This window comes from Choloepus didactylus, chromosome 5, assembly GCF_015220235.1.
Source record: "Choloepus didactylus isolate mChoDid1 chromosome 5, mChoDid1.pri, whole genome shotgun sequence".
Classification (NCBI taxonomy): Eukaryota; Metazoa; Chordata; class Mammalia; order Pilosa; family Megalonychidae; genus Choloepus; species Choloepus didactylus.
In genome coordinates, this window is record NC_051311.1 from 75485390 (window position 1) to 75499644 (window position 14255).

Genomic DNA, 14255 nt, shown 5'->3' on the forward strand with positions numbered 1-14255 from the left:
GAATCTTGTCCTGGGCTTGTTTGTTCACGGCCTTATGCATTCCCGTTACCGGAATCCAAAAGTCCCCTCTCCCTACAAAACTGATTTTCCCCTGGCCCCAGGCTGCTTTGACCTTGTTTCTTACACTGCTCTAACTGTCTGCAAGCCACCCCTGCCTGCAGTGGAAGTTCTGGCTGGGTAAATCAAAGAGTTTCCTGGTTTAGTCTTTCTGGCTTCCATGATAGACTGGCACCAACATACAGACACCTCAGCTGTGCATAAGGATTACTCTGCTCCTACCAGAACAGGACAAAGGACCAAATGGGAGTGCAGGCTCACACCACAGTGCACCAGGGGAAGGGGCCAGCGAGGTCACCAAGAAGTTTCTCCATTTCTAAAGTTGCATTTTCATTTGGCACTCACCCAGTTAGTGCAACACTTTATTTTCTGGAGTATTGAAGTAGATAGCTTTGGCAGTTTTTGCTAGTTAAAAGACTGTGAGAGAATGGTACCCTGGAGTCTTATGCTGCCATGTCAGTCAACTGGAAATTCTAAGTTTTAATTATTAAAAAAAATATTGACACCCATTTTTAAACCCTGAAAAGATGCAGAAGCCCTTTTCAGAATTTATACAAACTAGCCATCATCTCTTATTGAACTTGTATATTTTAATAAAGGGGTTAACAAACTTTAGCCTGCAGGCCAAATCCAGTCTGCTGCCTTCTTTTGTAAATAAAATTTTATCGGAACACAGCCACTTCTATTCATTTTATGTACTGGCTTTTTTGTACTACAATAGCAGAATTGAGTTGTTGTCACAGAGCCCATATGTCCCTCAAAGTCTAGAATATTTACTATGTGGCTATTTACAGAAAAAGTTTGCCAACTCATTTTAAGCACTTTCATTTAAAAACATATATTTTTTTAAGTTTATTTGAATTACTAGGATGTCAATAATATTTTTCCACTTTCTTATCACAAAATATACACTGTGGCCCCTACTCATGAGTTGATGAGAATTTTTGTGGACTAACCTGAATATCTAAACACAACTTAACAGTGCTTCTGTGGCTTTTTAAGAGTGTTATTAACCAACTGTACAAAGGAGTTTCAGAAAGCAGCCTATTTGTAGTTAGGGACATTATCTAGTTATTGGTTCATTCACATACATAATAAACAAATAGGCCTGGCATACTCATGAGAAATCAGCTTTGCTTTGTTGGAAATCAGGTTTATAGAACCAATGAGTCACAGAAAGTTGTTGACAATAACTGCCTCAATAAAAACTTAGGTTTATTACTCACATTATAGATAACAAAAAACTCCTTTAATTCTAGAAATTCCAATTCTTAAAAATTGAAAGATGGCTTTTAAGACTTTCAAATCACTTTATCAGATAAAATACTAATAAAATGCAATATGCTTAATTATTTTCATATCTAATTTGTTAAGCATCCAAATATTTTACAAATATCCTCCTTTTGAATCCTATTCTTCTTAGCCAGCCTTAAATTCAAGCCCACACTTTTTGCCCCTATTCATTTAAATTTTGCTTGTATATTTCTTTTTCTCAACCAAACATACTCTTACTGACACCTTTAATCTAAGTGCTAGAAGGCAAATTTTAAAAGTACTGGCAAACCACTATCTGTGTAGTGCAATAAGTGCTGATGATTCAGATAACTACAGATAACAACATTTACCTTCCCATGTCACTCTTAAAAATCATGCACTACTGATATTATTTGTCTTAAGTTATATAGCACACATATTTCTCTTTTCAATATTTATAGTATGCCATAAATACTAAAATGTTGGAAAGTATTGATTTCTTCTAAGTTTCCAAAATAATCATTCTATTTTCACATTTAATAAAAAAATAAAATGAAAACATTTTTTTCAATAAAATGTAGAAATATTTTAATTTACATATCATATTACAATGAAATCAACAGAGTCAAAATTCAGAATTACACATTCATAAAAATTCCACAAATCTTCTTCTGAATAATCAGGTTCTGTACAAAGATTTACAGAAGTCCACTGTGTGTAGTTTTTCCTCAATGTGCTACAGAGTTTAGAGGTTCTGCTCGAATATTCCCCAAATCAAGGGCAGAATCTGTCTCTTCATCAATTTCTCCAATGACTGCACTGTAATTATTTATAGAGAAAAAAACTCAGTTAAAGCAATCTCATTTTTGACATAAATTTACATGTGTTTTACATCAAATGAAAGCACACAGTACCATTCTTTGAAAACATCCAATAAAACTGAGAAAGCACAGTAGAAGGAACTACTTACGATGAAACTCAAAACATTTTCCTGAGTCAGTGAACTGCACATTTAAGTCAGAAAACTCAAAAGGAAATAATATTGAAGGCAACATTATTATAGGAACAAGTATTAAAGGCAGATAGTCAATGGATCATGAGTCTTTAAAGGAAGAAAGACACATGGAATATATAAGGTACAAAAACCAAAACTACAGGGAATAGATATGGTAAATAATAACAACAACTTCCAAACCTATGACTTCAATTCAATTCTGAGACTAGAATGGAAATAAAAAGAAATCACAGACTCAATATTAAAATAATAAGCAAATAAAATTGTCTATTACTTGAATAGCTTCCATGAATTAAATCCATGGATTTTATACATGTTAGTTTCCCTTTCATAATTTCTCAGTTTCCACAATTTAAATGTTAAGATTAAAAAAAAAAAAAAGTAGTTCTTCATATACAAAGATAATAGTAGCAGTAAGTATTTTAGTATTTGGTATCTAGGTACTCAACCCATGGCCCTCTAATTAGATACTAAATGTTATCATGCAGACCAGAGGATATCTATGAAACATTATTGCATATAAAACTGGTTGTTATTTGTTGGATTTAAATTGCTTGGTTTTAATAAAGAGTACATTCTACAGGGAAATCCTGTAATACAGAATTTGTCCAACTTTGCATTAAATTGTAGCAAAATATTCATGTTTCTCAATATAAACAAGTTAAAGACCTTAATTCCACTCTTAAAAATTTGTGGAGTGTGGGTAAATGTGTTGGTAAAAAAAAGAGTTCTCTGCAGAAAAAAAAGGGGGCTGATTTGTAGCATTTACTGATTTCCATGGTGCAAATACTCCCACGATGGCTGATTTCAACCTACCAACATGACATCAACCTGCATGCAAAATTCATGACAATGTTCCAGCACACCACTGAGTCTTAAGACAAAGGTTTAAATATCACATAAATTTTTTGCTTGTTTAAATTAATGTAGGAGAAAACTTTTAAAAACCAATTAGTATGCAGAGCCCCAATATAGACAATCACTGTTGTTCTGGTCTGGGGACCTAGGTCCCACCTGCTTTGCCTCCCTTTCCTTACAGTTTACTTCATAAGTTCACCAAAAAATCAAGTTTATAGAATATTTTATAAACACCTGACTTTGTTTAAAGATCAAATAAATGTATTCATCTTCCCAAACATAAATGTTATTTTCTTAAGGTAAGCAACTTACATGAACAAAGTATTCCTCCATCTTCTATAATCCTACCTGTCCCCAAAATTATGATTACTAATATATCTCATTCTGCCTTCCAGTCAGATTTTGATTCTTCACAGTACTCACCAGAGTACTCAATATTCTTCTAAGTCTCTTTACCTAGTAGCCACTAGCCACATGTGACTATTAACAAAAATTACAATTAAATAAAATTAAACATTCAGTTCCACAGTCATACCAGCCACTTTTCAAGTACTCAACATGGCTAGCAATTTCTATACTGGAAAATGCAGATATAGAAAATTTCCATCATTGCAGAAAATTTTATTGGACAGGACCACTCTACATTATTGAAGCAGAAATCTTTAAAATTTCTACTATTAAAATAAATCTTCTGAAATGGTTGTAGCATGTTAATTGAGGCCACAGGATAAACAGCACATCTTAAGTATTCCAATTACACTAAAAGATTTTTAAAAAAATAAAGTAACAGATACCTGTTTATAAGTATAGCTATATTATATAGCATGAATTGTTTAAGATTGCTCAAACAACAGATTTCAGAGGAATGTTTCAAACTCTAGCCTCACATATTCAGGGTATATTTATGTTCCTTGGAATTTAGGGGCATTTTGGAGGAACATTTTAAGAAACCTTTCTAATAATGTATTTGGTATAAGGCAGGGACCATTCTGGACCCTATGCAGGCTACTTAACTATTCGAAATACAGATGAATCTCAGTAGATAAAAGTTAAAGAGATGGTATGGTTGGCTCATGAAAAACGTTAAATAAAAAATATAGTTTTGACTTACATTAAAAATAATGTAAGAAAAATCATATTTACAAAACAAATGAATGCATGATTCTATTAACTATGTATGGGTGAAAGAGAAAGTTATTTTCAGAAAAACCTCTTCTGCATATAGCATGGCAGTAAACTAGAGTATAATTTAAACCCGCCTTAAAGTAACATATTTTACTTACACATTGTCACCTCTTACAATGTACAATCCTAGTACCACTTGTTCTACTCCCTGTGAAGAGCTGAACACTCGTTCATGGCTTTCATCCAAAATCAAATTAATGGTCTGGTCAAAACCTTTTAGTGTTCCCTGTAAGGAAAACATGCAAGAAAAAGAAATACTCTGATTTACATGAATGTGTAAATTCAACCATATGATCATTTTAGTTGTCAGGTACCGCTATTAAAATATCTATTTTAAATATATATCCATTGTAAAAGAAAATATCTTGTTTATGGCCAATGGTATTCCAGGGCAAAAAACTTAGTTCTTGGTTGTAAAGGAGGCAGAGGATACTACACCACACATGAATAGTGCAGTTATTAAAAATTACAAAGGAAACATATATACCAGTGTGAGTATTTTCAAAGGAAATTGCATTAAAAGCCCAGGTAGGCCAGCTAAAATTCTAAAGACACACCTAAAACAAGTGAAATTTGAGGGGAAAGATATCTAAATATATATAAATAAGGTGGAACTACAGTGATGTAACAGTGTACTAGGCAATAGTATGCACATTAAATAAATTAGCTCAACTAATTTGAGGTGGATACCATAATTATCCCCATTTCAAATAAGGAAAACTGAGGTTAAGTAAACTCTCAAGGTCTCATAAATAATAAGTAGCAGAGACAGGATATGAACCATAAAAGGCTAGATCCAGAGTCAGACCACCAAACCCTATACTCCTACAAAAAAGCAAATGTAACATGACTTTTTAGAGATATAAATAAGTCCCATAAATATATACAAACTACAACTGATGGTAACAGTTGACAGTGAGTATTTAATATATGTCAGACAGTGCTCTCTTTGTCTCACATACGTTTACTTATCTAATCTTCCCAATAACCAGTAAGGTAGATACTAACATGACTGTAATAAAAACAATCAGAACCTGATGGAAATAATCAGACAAAGTGTTCTGGGAAAAGGCTGGTTTTATGTAAAGAAAGATATGGGCCTAGAACAACAAAGTAACTCAGAAACTATTCAAGTATCTGAAGAAAACATTGAGCTATATTGGTTTTGGTCAATTAAATCTCTTAGGCTCACTATTAACTGTTTGATGTCCTGAAAACCCAAATCTATAAAATCAAAATGAAACAAAAGAGAAAATGATAGCCTACAATTCAGAAGAGAAAAAAATTAGGTGTATTTATACAAAACTAGTTAGCAAATAGTTATCACAAACACCCTTATATAACCTGTTGGCTTCATTTTGTATTTAACTATTCCACCAAGTGAACCATGTGTCTATGAAATAAGGAATTACTGAACTTTAGGAATCAAGATGTTATTTATATATAGTGTGCCTTCTATAAAATTAAAATAAATTATTTTTCACTTGCCTACCCCCTGTGAACAAAAACAGGAAACCTAAATTTGCAAATATTTGTTAATAGCAAACAGCCTTCCTGAAGTGTTAAGATAAAGATTAAAATTGGTCTATCCTTATATTGCAACTGCCCTTATTTACCAGTATACAATGCCATACACCAAGAAACATGATTGTTCCCCTGATTAATAAGGAAGCATGGAGTGATGTTACCAACATGGTGATGTAAGACATCCCCTGAAAAAACCTCCCCAAAGATGCAGCAAATAAAAGGACAAATCTCACTTGCTCAGAACTAAGAATGATGGTAGGACTTCACAAATGCTGAATCAAAAAAAAAGGAAAATATCAGGCAGGAAACTTTTGTCCTGGACCCACCAGTCCACTCCCTCTCCCTCACTCAGTCCTGCACAGCTTGGGGAGTTGCTCAGAAGCAGTGGCCAAGATCTTAAATTGAACTGCTATAAGACAGGAGAGTCCCAAAACTGAAAAGAGTAAGGAAGATGGGGCACCAAGGGAGGGAGAGAATTTAAACAAATCATAGGGTCTGGGGAGAAAGTTCTGTACAAAAACAAACAGAATAAATCAAGATACCAGGAGAAGGAAAAAAGAAAAGGAAATTTTCTCCTGGAGGCATTCAAATAAATCTCCTAATCAATTCAAGGAGATGAAGGAAAATATGGATGTAGAGTTAAAGGATATTAAAAAGACAATGTGTGAGTATAAAGAAGAATCTGAATGTATAAAGACATAACATAAATTATAGGGATGAAAGGCATAATAGTAGAGATGAAAAATACACTAGATTCCACCCATAAATTCTTCTTTTTTAAAATACAAATGATAGTGACCTTTTATTTGGATGTGAAAGGACATGGACTGTGTGAGAGACACAATTTGGAAGGCTCCTGTTTACGTCCAGCACCCCTGTGTTTTGAGTGTGGACTAGGCAAGCTAGTCTCTCTGGGCAGAAGTAGATATAGACTGGGCTAGCTGAAGGCATCAGAGAGGGTAGCGTTTGCTTGGGAATGCTCTGGAACAGCCCAGTACACTGATTGGAAACCTGAATGAGCTAGGCAAGTTGGCCAGTGACTTGAGGTTGTTGGTGTTAGGAGGTGGGTGTGGTGGCAGAGATAAAGTCAGCCAGGAAGGCTCAACTTATCTCTGCCGCCCCAGAGTAGCACTACAAACATAAATGTCAGCATGATATACTTATATAAGGTATGACACTGGTAAAAAGAGTTAATAACAGAGTGGTATATGGAAAAACTACTCATTAAATATTATAAACTATATTTAATAGGAATATCTTACCAGCACTACACTAATACTAGGGATGAATAATTAGCAGCTGAAAAGAGCTCCGGGATGTTTTATGTTATGGTAACTATTTAAAATTACAAGTGGTGATGACTGTACAACTAAGTGAAGATAATGTGAGAAACTGACTGTTTATCTTGGGGCAGAATATGTATTATGTGAAATTAGGAGCCCTCTGCTTAATAAATCAGTCCCTTAATCTTGAGGCTTACTCTTGTGAAACTTAGGGCAGTAAATGAGAAGCTAAGCCTTCCTATAATTATGCCTAAGAGGTACTTTCAGAAAACCTCTTTTGTTGCTCAGATGTGGCCTTTCTCTCACTAAGTCCAACTTGGCAAATAAATTAATTACACCCCACCCCACCCCCACCGCCATGGGACATGACTCTCAGGGGAATGACTCTCCCTGGCAACATGGGACACAACTCCCAGGAATGAGCCTGGCCCTGGCATCAAGGGATTGAAAATGCCTACCTGATCAAAAGGGGAAAAGAAAGGTAACAAAATAAGGTTACTGTGGCTAAGAGATCTCAAACAGAATTGAGAGGCTATCCTAGAAGCTTCTCTTATACAAGCTCCAGCTAGATATCCCAAACGGCTACAGTATGCCATGCCCTTACCAACAGTAGTTCAGAAATACCTAGGTCTATCTGAAATTCTATAAAAGATTCATTCACTAAGTTTTATCTCTCAGAAATTTAAATCCACCAGTGTTCCTATGCCAGACAAATACTAAAACCCAAAGGAAACAGCCTCTTTAAGAACAACAATCAGATACAGCCCCCTTCCCCATAGTGTTGCCACCACCTTTCAATATGAACAAGTTAGGGTAGTCACTGCCTGGACAACCCTGAAGATCAAGAAAGTGATTAAACAAGGGGAAGAGGTAGCAATAGACAAGACAGGATTTAACAAAGGGTAATGAATACTGAAACTTTATATACATGCTAGGGAATTAGAATAGCTAGAAGGAAATAACTGAAATGGTGGAACTGTAACCTATAACAAATAGCTATAGAGGAAATTTCAAAGAATGTTACAGGTTACATTCTTTGAAATTTCCTCTATAGCTATTCATTGAATTATGCTTTGAAAGTTATCACCTTTCTGTATATATCCTATATTTCACAATAAGGAAAGAACTGAAACTGGAACTGTAACCCATAACATTTTTTGAAATTACCTATATAACCGTTTCTTGAGTTGTACTTTGAAAGTTAACACCATTTGGTATATACGTTATGTTTTACAATGGAAATAACTGAAATTGTGGAACTATAACCCATAACATTCTTTGAAATTTGCTCTCTACTTGTTAAATCGTACTTTGACAGTTATCACTGTTATGTATATATGTTCAAGTTCACAATTAAAAATGCATTAAAAATATACTAAGAGGCACACAACAACAGATTTGAAAAGACAGAAAAAACATTAGCAAACTAGAAGACAGGACAATTGAAATCATATGGTCAGAAGAACAGATAGAGTAAATAACAGAAAAAATTGAGCAGTGTCTCAGGGATTTGAGTAATAGCATGAAGTGCACCAACATATATGTCATGGGTGTCCCAGAAAAAGAGAAGGGAAAAGGGGCAGAAAGAATATTAGAGGAAATGATGGCCAAAAAATTCCCAACTCTTATATGAGACATATATACACATATTCAAGAAGCACAACGCAATCCAAACAGAACTACTCTGAGACACATCTAATCAGAATGTAAAACAACAAAGATAAAGAGAGAATGATTTGTCACATACAAGGCATCCTCAATTAGACTAAATCCCGATTTCTCTTCAGAAACCATGGAGGCAAGAAGGCAGTGGTATTATATATTTAAGGTACTGAAAGACAAAAACTTCCAGCCCAAAATTCTTTATCCGGCAAAACTGTCCCTCAAAAATGTCAGAGAAAATGAGGGACAATTTAAAATATTCACAGATAAACACAAACTGAGGGAGATTGTCAACAAGAGATGTGTCCTACAAGAATTATTAAAGGGAGGCCTGAAGTTCAAAAGACAGGAGAAAGTGGTTTGGTGTAGTGTGACAAAATGAAGATTATCATTAAAGGTAAAAAAAAAAAGGTGAATGCAAAACCCAGTAGTTCTATGTCCTCAATATACAATTCCACTCTTCAATTCCTGTAAGAGTCAGAATACAATTGAACAAGAAAGAGGCCTATTTTCTGATAACGGACATGCAAAATATAAAGTGGGACAAAAACAGAGGAATATGAGAGCAGAGAATGTGTATGCTATTCAATTAGGTTGCTATCTTTTCAAATTAGTCAGTTATAGATGTAAGATGTGTAATAAGAACCCAAAGATAATCATAAAAAAGTATTTAAAAATATACAGAAACAGAAATGAGGAAGGATTCAGTCAGATACATAACAAAAGATCATCTATATGGAAAAGGAGGTTGCAATAAAGGAAAAGGAAAAGACAAAAAGGAACATGACATATAAAAACCAAAGGACAAAATTAGTGAGTAAGTACTGCCTTTTCAGTAATAACACTGAATTATTAATGGATTAATCTCTCCAATCAAAAGACACAGTGGCAGAATGTATCCCTCTGATGACTTCAGCTGGCCCAGTCTATATCCATTTCTGCCTAGAGACACTAACTTGCTCAGTCTACACTCAAAACACAGGGGTACTGAGATGTAAACCGGAGCCTTCTGAATTCTGTCTCTCTTACACAGTCCATTTGGTCCTGTCACATCCAAATAAAAGGACATCATCATTTGTATTTTAAAGGGAAAGAAGAATTTACGGGTGGAATCTAGTGTATTTTTAATCTCTACTATTATGCTTCTCATCCCTATAATTTTTGTTGTCTTTTTATACATTCAGATTCTTCTTTATACTCACACATTGTCTTTTTAATATCCTTTATTAAAAAGCATGACTCAACTATATGCTGTTTACAAGAGATTCACCTTAGACCCAAAGACACAAAAAAAGTTGACAGTGAAAGGCTAGAAAAAGATATTCCATGCAGAAAGTAGCCAAAAAAGAGCTGGGATAGCTATAATAATACTGGACAAAAGAGACTTTAAGTCAAAAGTTGTTATAAGAGACAAAGGAGGACACTTCATATTAAAAGGGGCAATCCACCAAGAAGAAATAACAATCATAAATATTTATGCACCTAACGACGGTGCCCCAAAACACATGAGGCAAACTGAAGGTAGAAACAGACACTTCTACAACAATAATCAGAGACTTCAATATACCACTGTCATCAATAGATAGAATATCTAGACAGAAGAAAGGGAACACAGAACTTGAATATGATAAATGAACTAGACCACCTAACAGACATAAAACAGAACATTGCCCTCCATAACTGAAATATATACAATCTTCTCAAGTGCAGATTGATCATTCTCCGAGATAGACCACAATGTTGGGTCACAAACAAGCCTCAATAAATTAAAAAAGATTGCAATTATACTAAGCTTCTTCTCTGACCATAATGGAATGAAGCTGGAAATCAGCAACAGGAAGAGAACTGGATAATCCAAAGCATGGAAATTAAATAATGCACTCTTTTTTCAAAATGCAATTTTATTGAGATATACTCACACAACATATAATCAACCCAAAGTATACAAGCAATGGTCATAGTATCATCATATAGCTGTGCATTCATCACCATAATCAATTTACAAACATTTTCATTACTCCAAAATGAAGAAAAAAAATAAAAAATAAAATAAAAAAGAATACCCAAACCATCCCTTACCCCGTATCCCTCGAATTATTCATACATTTTTGTCATTATTTAAATAACACTCTCTTAAACAGTCAGTGGGTCAAAGAAGAAATTGCAAGGGAATCAGTATCTTGAGAAGAATGAAAACGAGAACACAACATATCAGAACTTAAGGGATGCAGCAAAGGCAGTGCTGAGAGGGAAATCTGTAGCCCTAAAAGCTTACATTAAAAAAGAAGAAGTAAAATCAAAGACCAAACTAAATACCTGAAGGAATAGAAAAAGAACAGCAAACTATTCCCAACTTTGACATTCTGCATTTGTCAAAACCCTTAGAATTGTACAACACAGAGCAAACCTGAATATAAACTGTGGGTCTTAGTTATTAATAATGTATCAAAACTGGTTAATCAATTATAACAAATGTACCACAGCAATGCAAGATGCTAATAATACAGGAAACAAGTATGTGTGTATATGGGGGTGGGGGGTGGTAGGTTCTATAAATCTAAAACTGCTCTAAAAAATAAAGTTTATTTAAAAAAGAAGCAAGCACAGACAACTGGCCTCAGCTTTGGAATTAGACCCACTTAAATCCTGGCTTGGTTCTCCTATTCATCCCTGTGACTCTGGGAAAGTGACTCACCTTTATTGATTTTGGTATCTAACCTAGAACATAAGTAACAATTCTTCACAGGGGTGCACTGATGTAACACATGTAAAGTGCCTGGCACATGAGACATTTAATAAATGGCAAAATGTAGTACTTTAATTAGCAATAGTCACTTAGGATCACTGAGAAAAATCATGAGGAAAAAAGCAAACGAAGCAAAAAACTTGTAGAATGGGAAAATAAGGGATTAAATTCTATGAAATTAGAAAAGGTTTGAAAATAGGGAAAGGTTAGTAACCTTAAAACCCTTTAAAAAGGTTGAATTATAAATGAAGAGGAAATAATTCAGTAACCAAAAATCATGGGATAAATTCCTCAGATCAAATTCCAAAAACAAGTACCAGCAATAGGAAGGTTTTATCTTTGTTATATGATGTAAATTAACAACTGAGAAATGTCTTCAAGGAACAGTTCAAGAAGAGAATCCAAGATTTTTATGGAATTAGAAGAGGATACTGTACAAAAGAACAAATAAGATGAAAAAAGAAAACTAGTCAATCATCACATTGTGTCCTACAGCCTACAGAGGCTATGTAACCTAAGACTATTCAAGGACCATGTAACAACAAGACCTAAACAAAGAGTCTAAATCTGAAAAGAGCACTTTCTAAGAGGCATACACAAAAGTTCAAAATTATTATTCATATAGCAGCTGTGAGAGTACTGAATGTGGAAGGAAATAAAAATGGAAGAGGAAGATAAATAAGTACAAGATGCAGGTAGCCATCTGCAGACTACACTAGGAGCACCCCAAGGGCAGATTCTTATTATTCATCTTAGCTCCTAACAGAAGCTTTGTAATATTCCCTCAATGATTATTAATGAAGAAAATATGGACCAGCAGCTATTTATTAGAGATAAGGGTAAAGAGCTGAATCCTAAGAAAACTGCAATACAGGTGTTCCATGGTGCCTAAGCATTAGAGATCAGAAGTTCCACATAAAAAGTATTTTAAAACCAATTACTACAAGAAAGCAGAGAATGGGACTAACACCTACTTACCACAATCATTCTTCCATCAGAAGTAATAACAGCAACAGTTCCTAAAAACTGAATCAAGGAAAGCATTTCTTAGGGAATGCAAACTGAAAACTTAGAATCCCATACGGGAATGATTGGAATTACTAGGAAAAAGGTGACTGAATTAGGATACAACTATTCAATGCAGTCACTTCATTCATAACAAAAAACATTTTTAAGTTTCTAATTTTTTAAAACCCTTCTTTGAGATAAACACACAAGAAGGAAAAAGAATCCCTTTCTGTATGTGATCAGTGCATCCTGTCTCAGAGCAGCTGATTTTTTTTTTTTTAACTGGGGAATTCTGCCAGTAGAATTTTAAAACAAAATTTTAAGACTAAAGAATTTGACCAAGACATTCCCCCCTTTCTTTAGGCCTGTTTCTTCATCTCTGAACTGAAAACTGGGTTGCTTAATCAATGCTGAATTATTTCAGGCATGTTAAGGGTATGTTTTCCAGGACCTAGCTTCTGGAATTCAAAAGAAAGGAAGCTATAACCAATGCCATACGGTACCATACTAATATGCTCGCATCATTAAAAACTTTCCTTTGTCTCTAATTTATAAATAAAAGTAAAAGGTGGTGTTTCTGTCCTGAGATTTTAAAAGAGTAACACCCATACCTTGTACTTTAAGAGTTCGCATGGGCTTTTTAAAGTTATTTGCCTCTCACAACAATCCATCGAAACAGCAAGCATTATTTCATTGTTATCAAAGAAGTTAAGCCTTCAGGTGGCAAAGGGGTAGAGATTCAATCTGTAGATCATCTTTAAACTTCTTGCTGTTTACGAACAATGACCATGCCTGTACATGGATTGAATAAGTAAATGGATTTACAAGACCATCGTCGCCGCTGGGCCAAATAGTCATCTTGTTCCCAAACCTGAACTTACAGGCCTTAGGAGAATAGTAAAGGTGAAACAATAGCATATTTGTATAGACAGAGGAACGTATGGGATAATTATATTGGGTTCATTTTTTTTCCCAGGCCACAATTAAAATATACCTTGGCCCGTGGCAGGACGCGGAGCTGGCCCGTTCTCAGTCTTTATCCAAAACTCCGACACGCACCCGGGGCCCCACAGTGGCCAGGCCTCCCAACCACCCACAGATCACGATCCCGGGCCTCTTCGGCCCTGGTGCCCCTCCGGTGCCAACACGGGCCTCACCGCGGCCATAGCTAATGCCCGCGGCGGCGGCCGAGCTGAGGATACGGTTGATGTAGTTCTCCAGAGCGGACGTCATGATGCTACACACTGCGGTTCCGAACAACGTAAAAGGACCGGCGACAAGTAGAGTCCAAAGAGCACGCCTGGAACCCGCAGCGGCTCGCGCTCACTGGCTGCAGCAAATATCGCGAGAAGATTCATAGCAGCCACGGATAGGAAATTTAAAGTGCCAAACGTTCAAGGGCCAACTATGACCGAGCACAAGACCTGTGACGAATTTTCGCGCGTGCGCAGTGTATTTCCAGGGTGTGCGGATAGGTGAGCCACAACCCGCGGGAGATTTAAATTGGTGGGGTCGAAAGAAAGGAAGAAGCTGCCTTCTGAACGAGGAGGCACGAGAACGAGTTTCCTAAGTAGAGGGAAGAGCAAGAAGTGAAAGGCAATGTGGTGTAGTTAGCAGGGATAATATTAAGGAAAAATCGGGAAAGCATAACGGTGTAGGG

General features: G+C 35.4%; 1 protein-coding gene across 2 annotated transcripts; it reads right to left on the reverse strand.

The window, feature by feature from the left end:
• Positions 1-563: 563 nt before the first annotated feature.
• LSM8 (LSM8 homolog, U6 small nuclear RNA associated) lies at positions 564-13910 on the reverse strand. Of its 2 annotated transcripts, none has more exons than XM_037836304.1 (4): positions 13798-13910; positions 12566-12606; positions 4468-4595; positions 564-2130 (listed from the first exon to the last, which is right to left on the reverse strand). In XM_037836304.1, exons 1-4 carry the CDS (start codon positions 13826-13828, stop codon positions 2040-2042), a joined length of 291 nt encoding a protein of 96 aa, XP_037692232.1. In that variant the 5' UTR covers positions 13829-13910; the 3' UTR covers positions 564-2039. The 2 variants fall into 2 exon arrangements, with proteins under 2 accessions (XP_037692232.1, XP_037692233.1); XM_037836305.1 differs by having other exon boundaries at positions 12566-12613; positions 13753-13821.
• Positions 13911-14255: the final 345 nt, after the last annotated feature.

Excerpts from the sequence above, each read along its gene's own strand:
- LSM8 (XM_037836304.1), bottom strand. The coding sequence starts at position 13,828 with ATGACGTCCGCTCTGGAGAACTACATCAACC. Across the intron at positions 4,596-12,565 it reads CTGATGGAAGAATGATTGTG|GGAACACTAAAAGGTTTTGA; the intron begins GTAAGTAGGTGT and ends TTTTCCTTACAG. Across the intron at positions 2,131-4,467 it reads ATTGTAAGAGGTGACAATGT|TGCAGTCATTGGAGAAATTG; the intron begins GTAAGTAAAATA and ends AAATAATTACAG.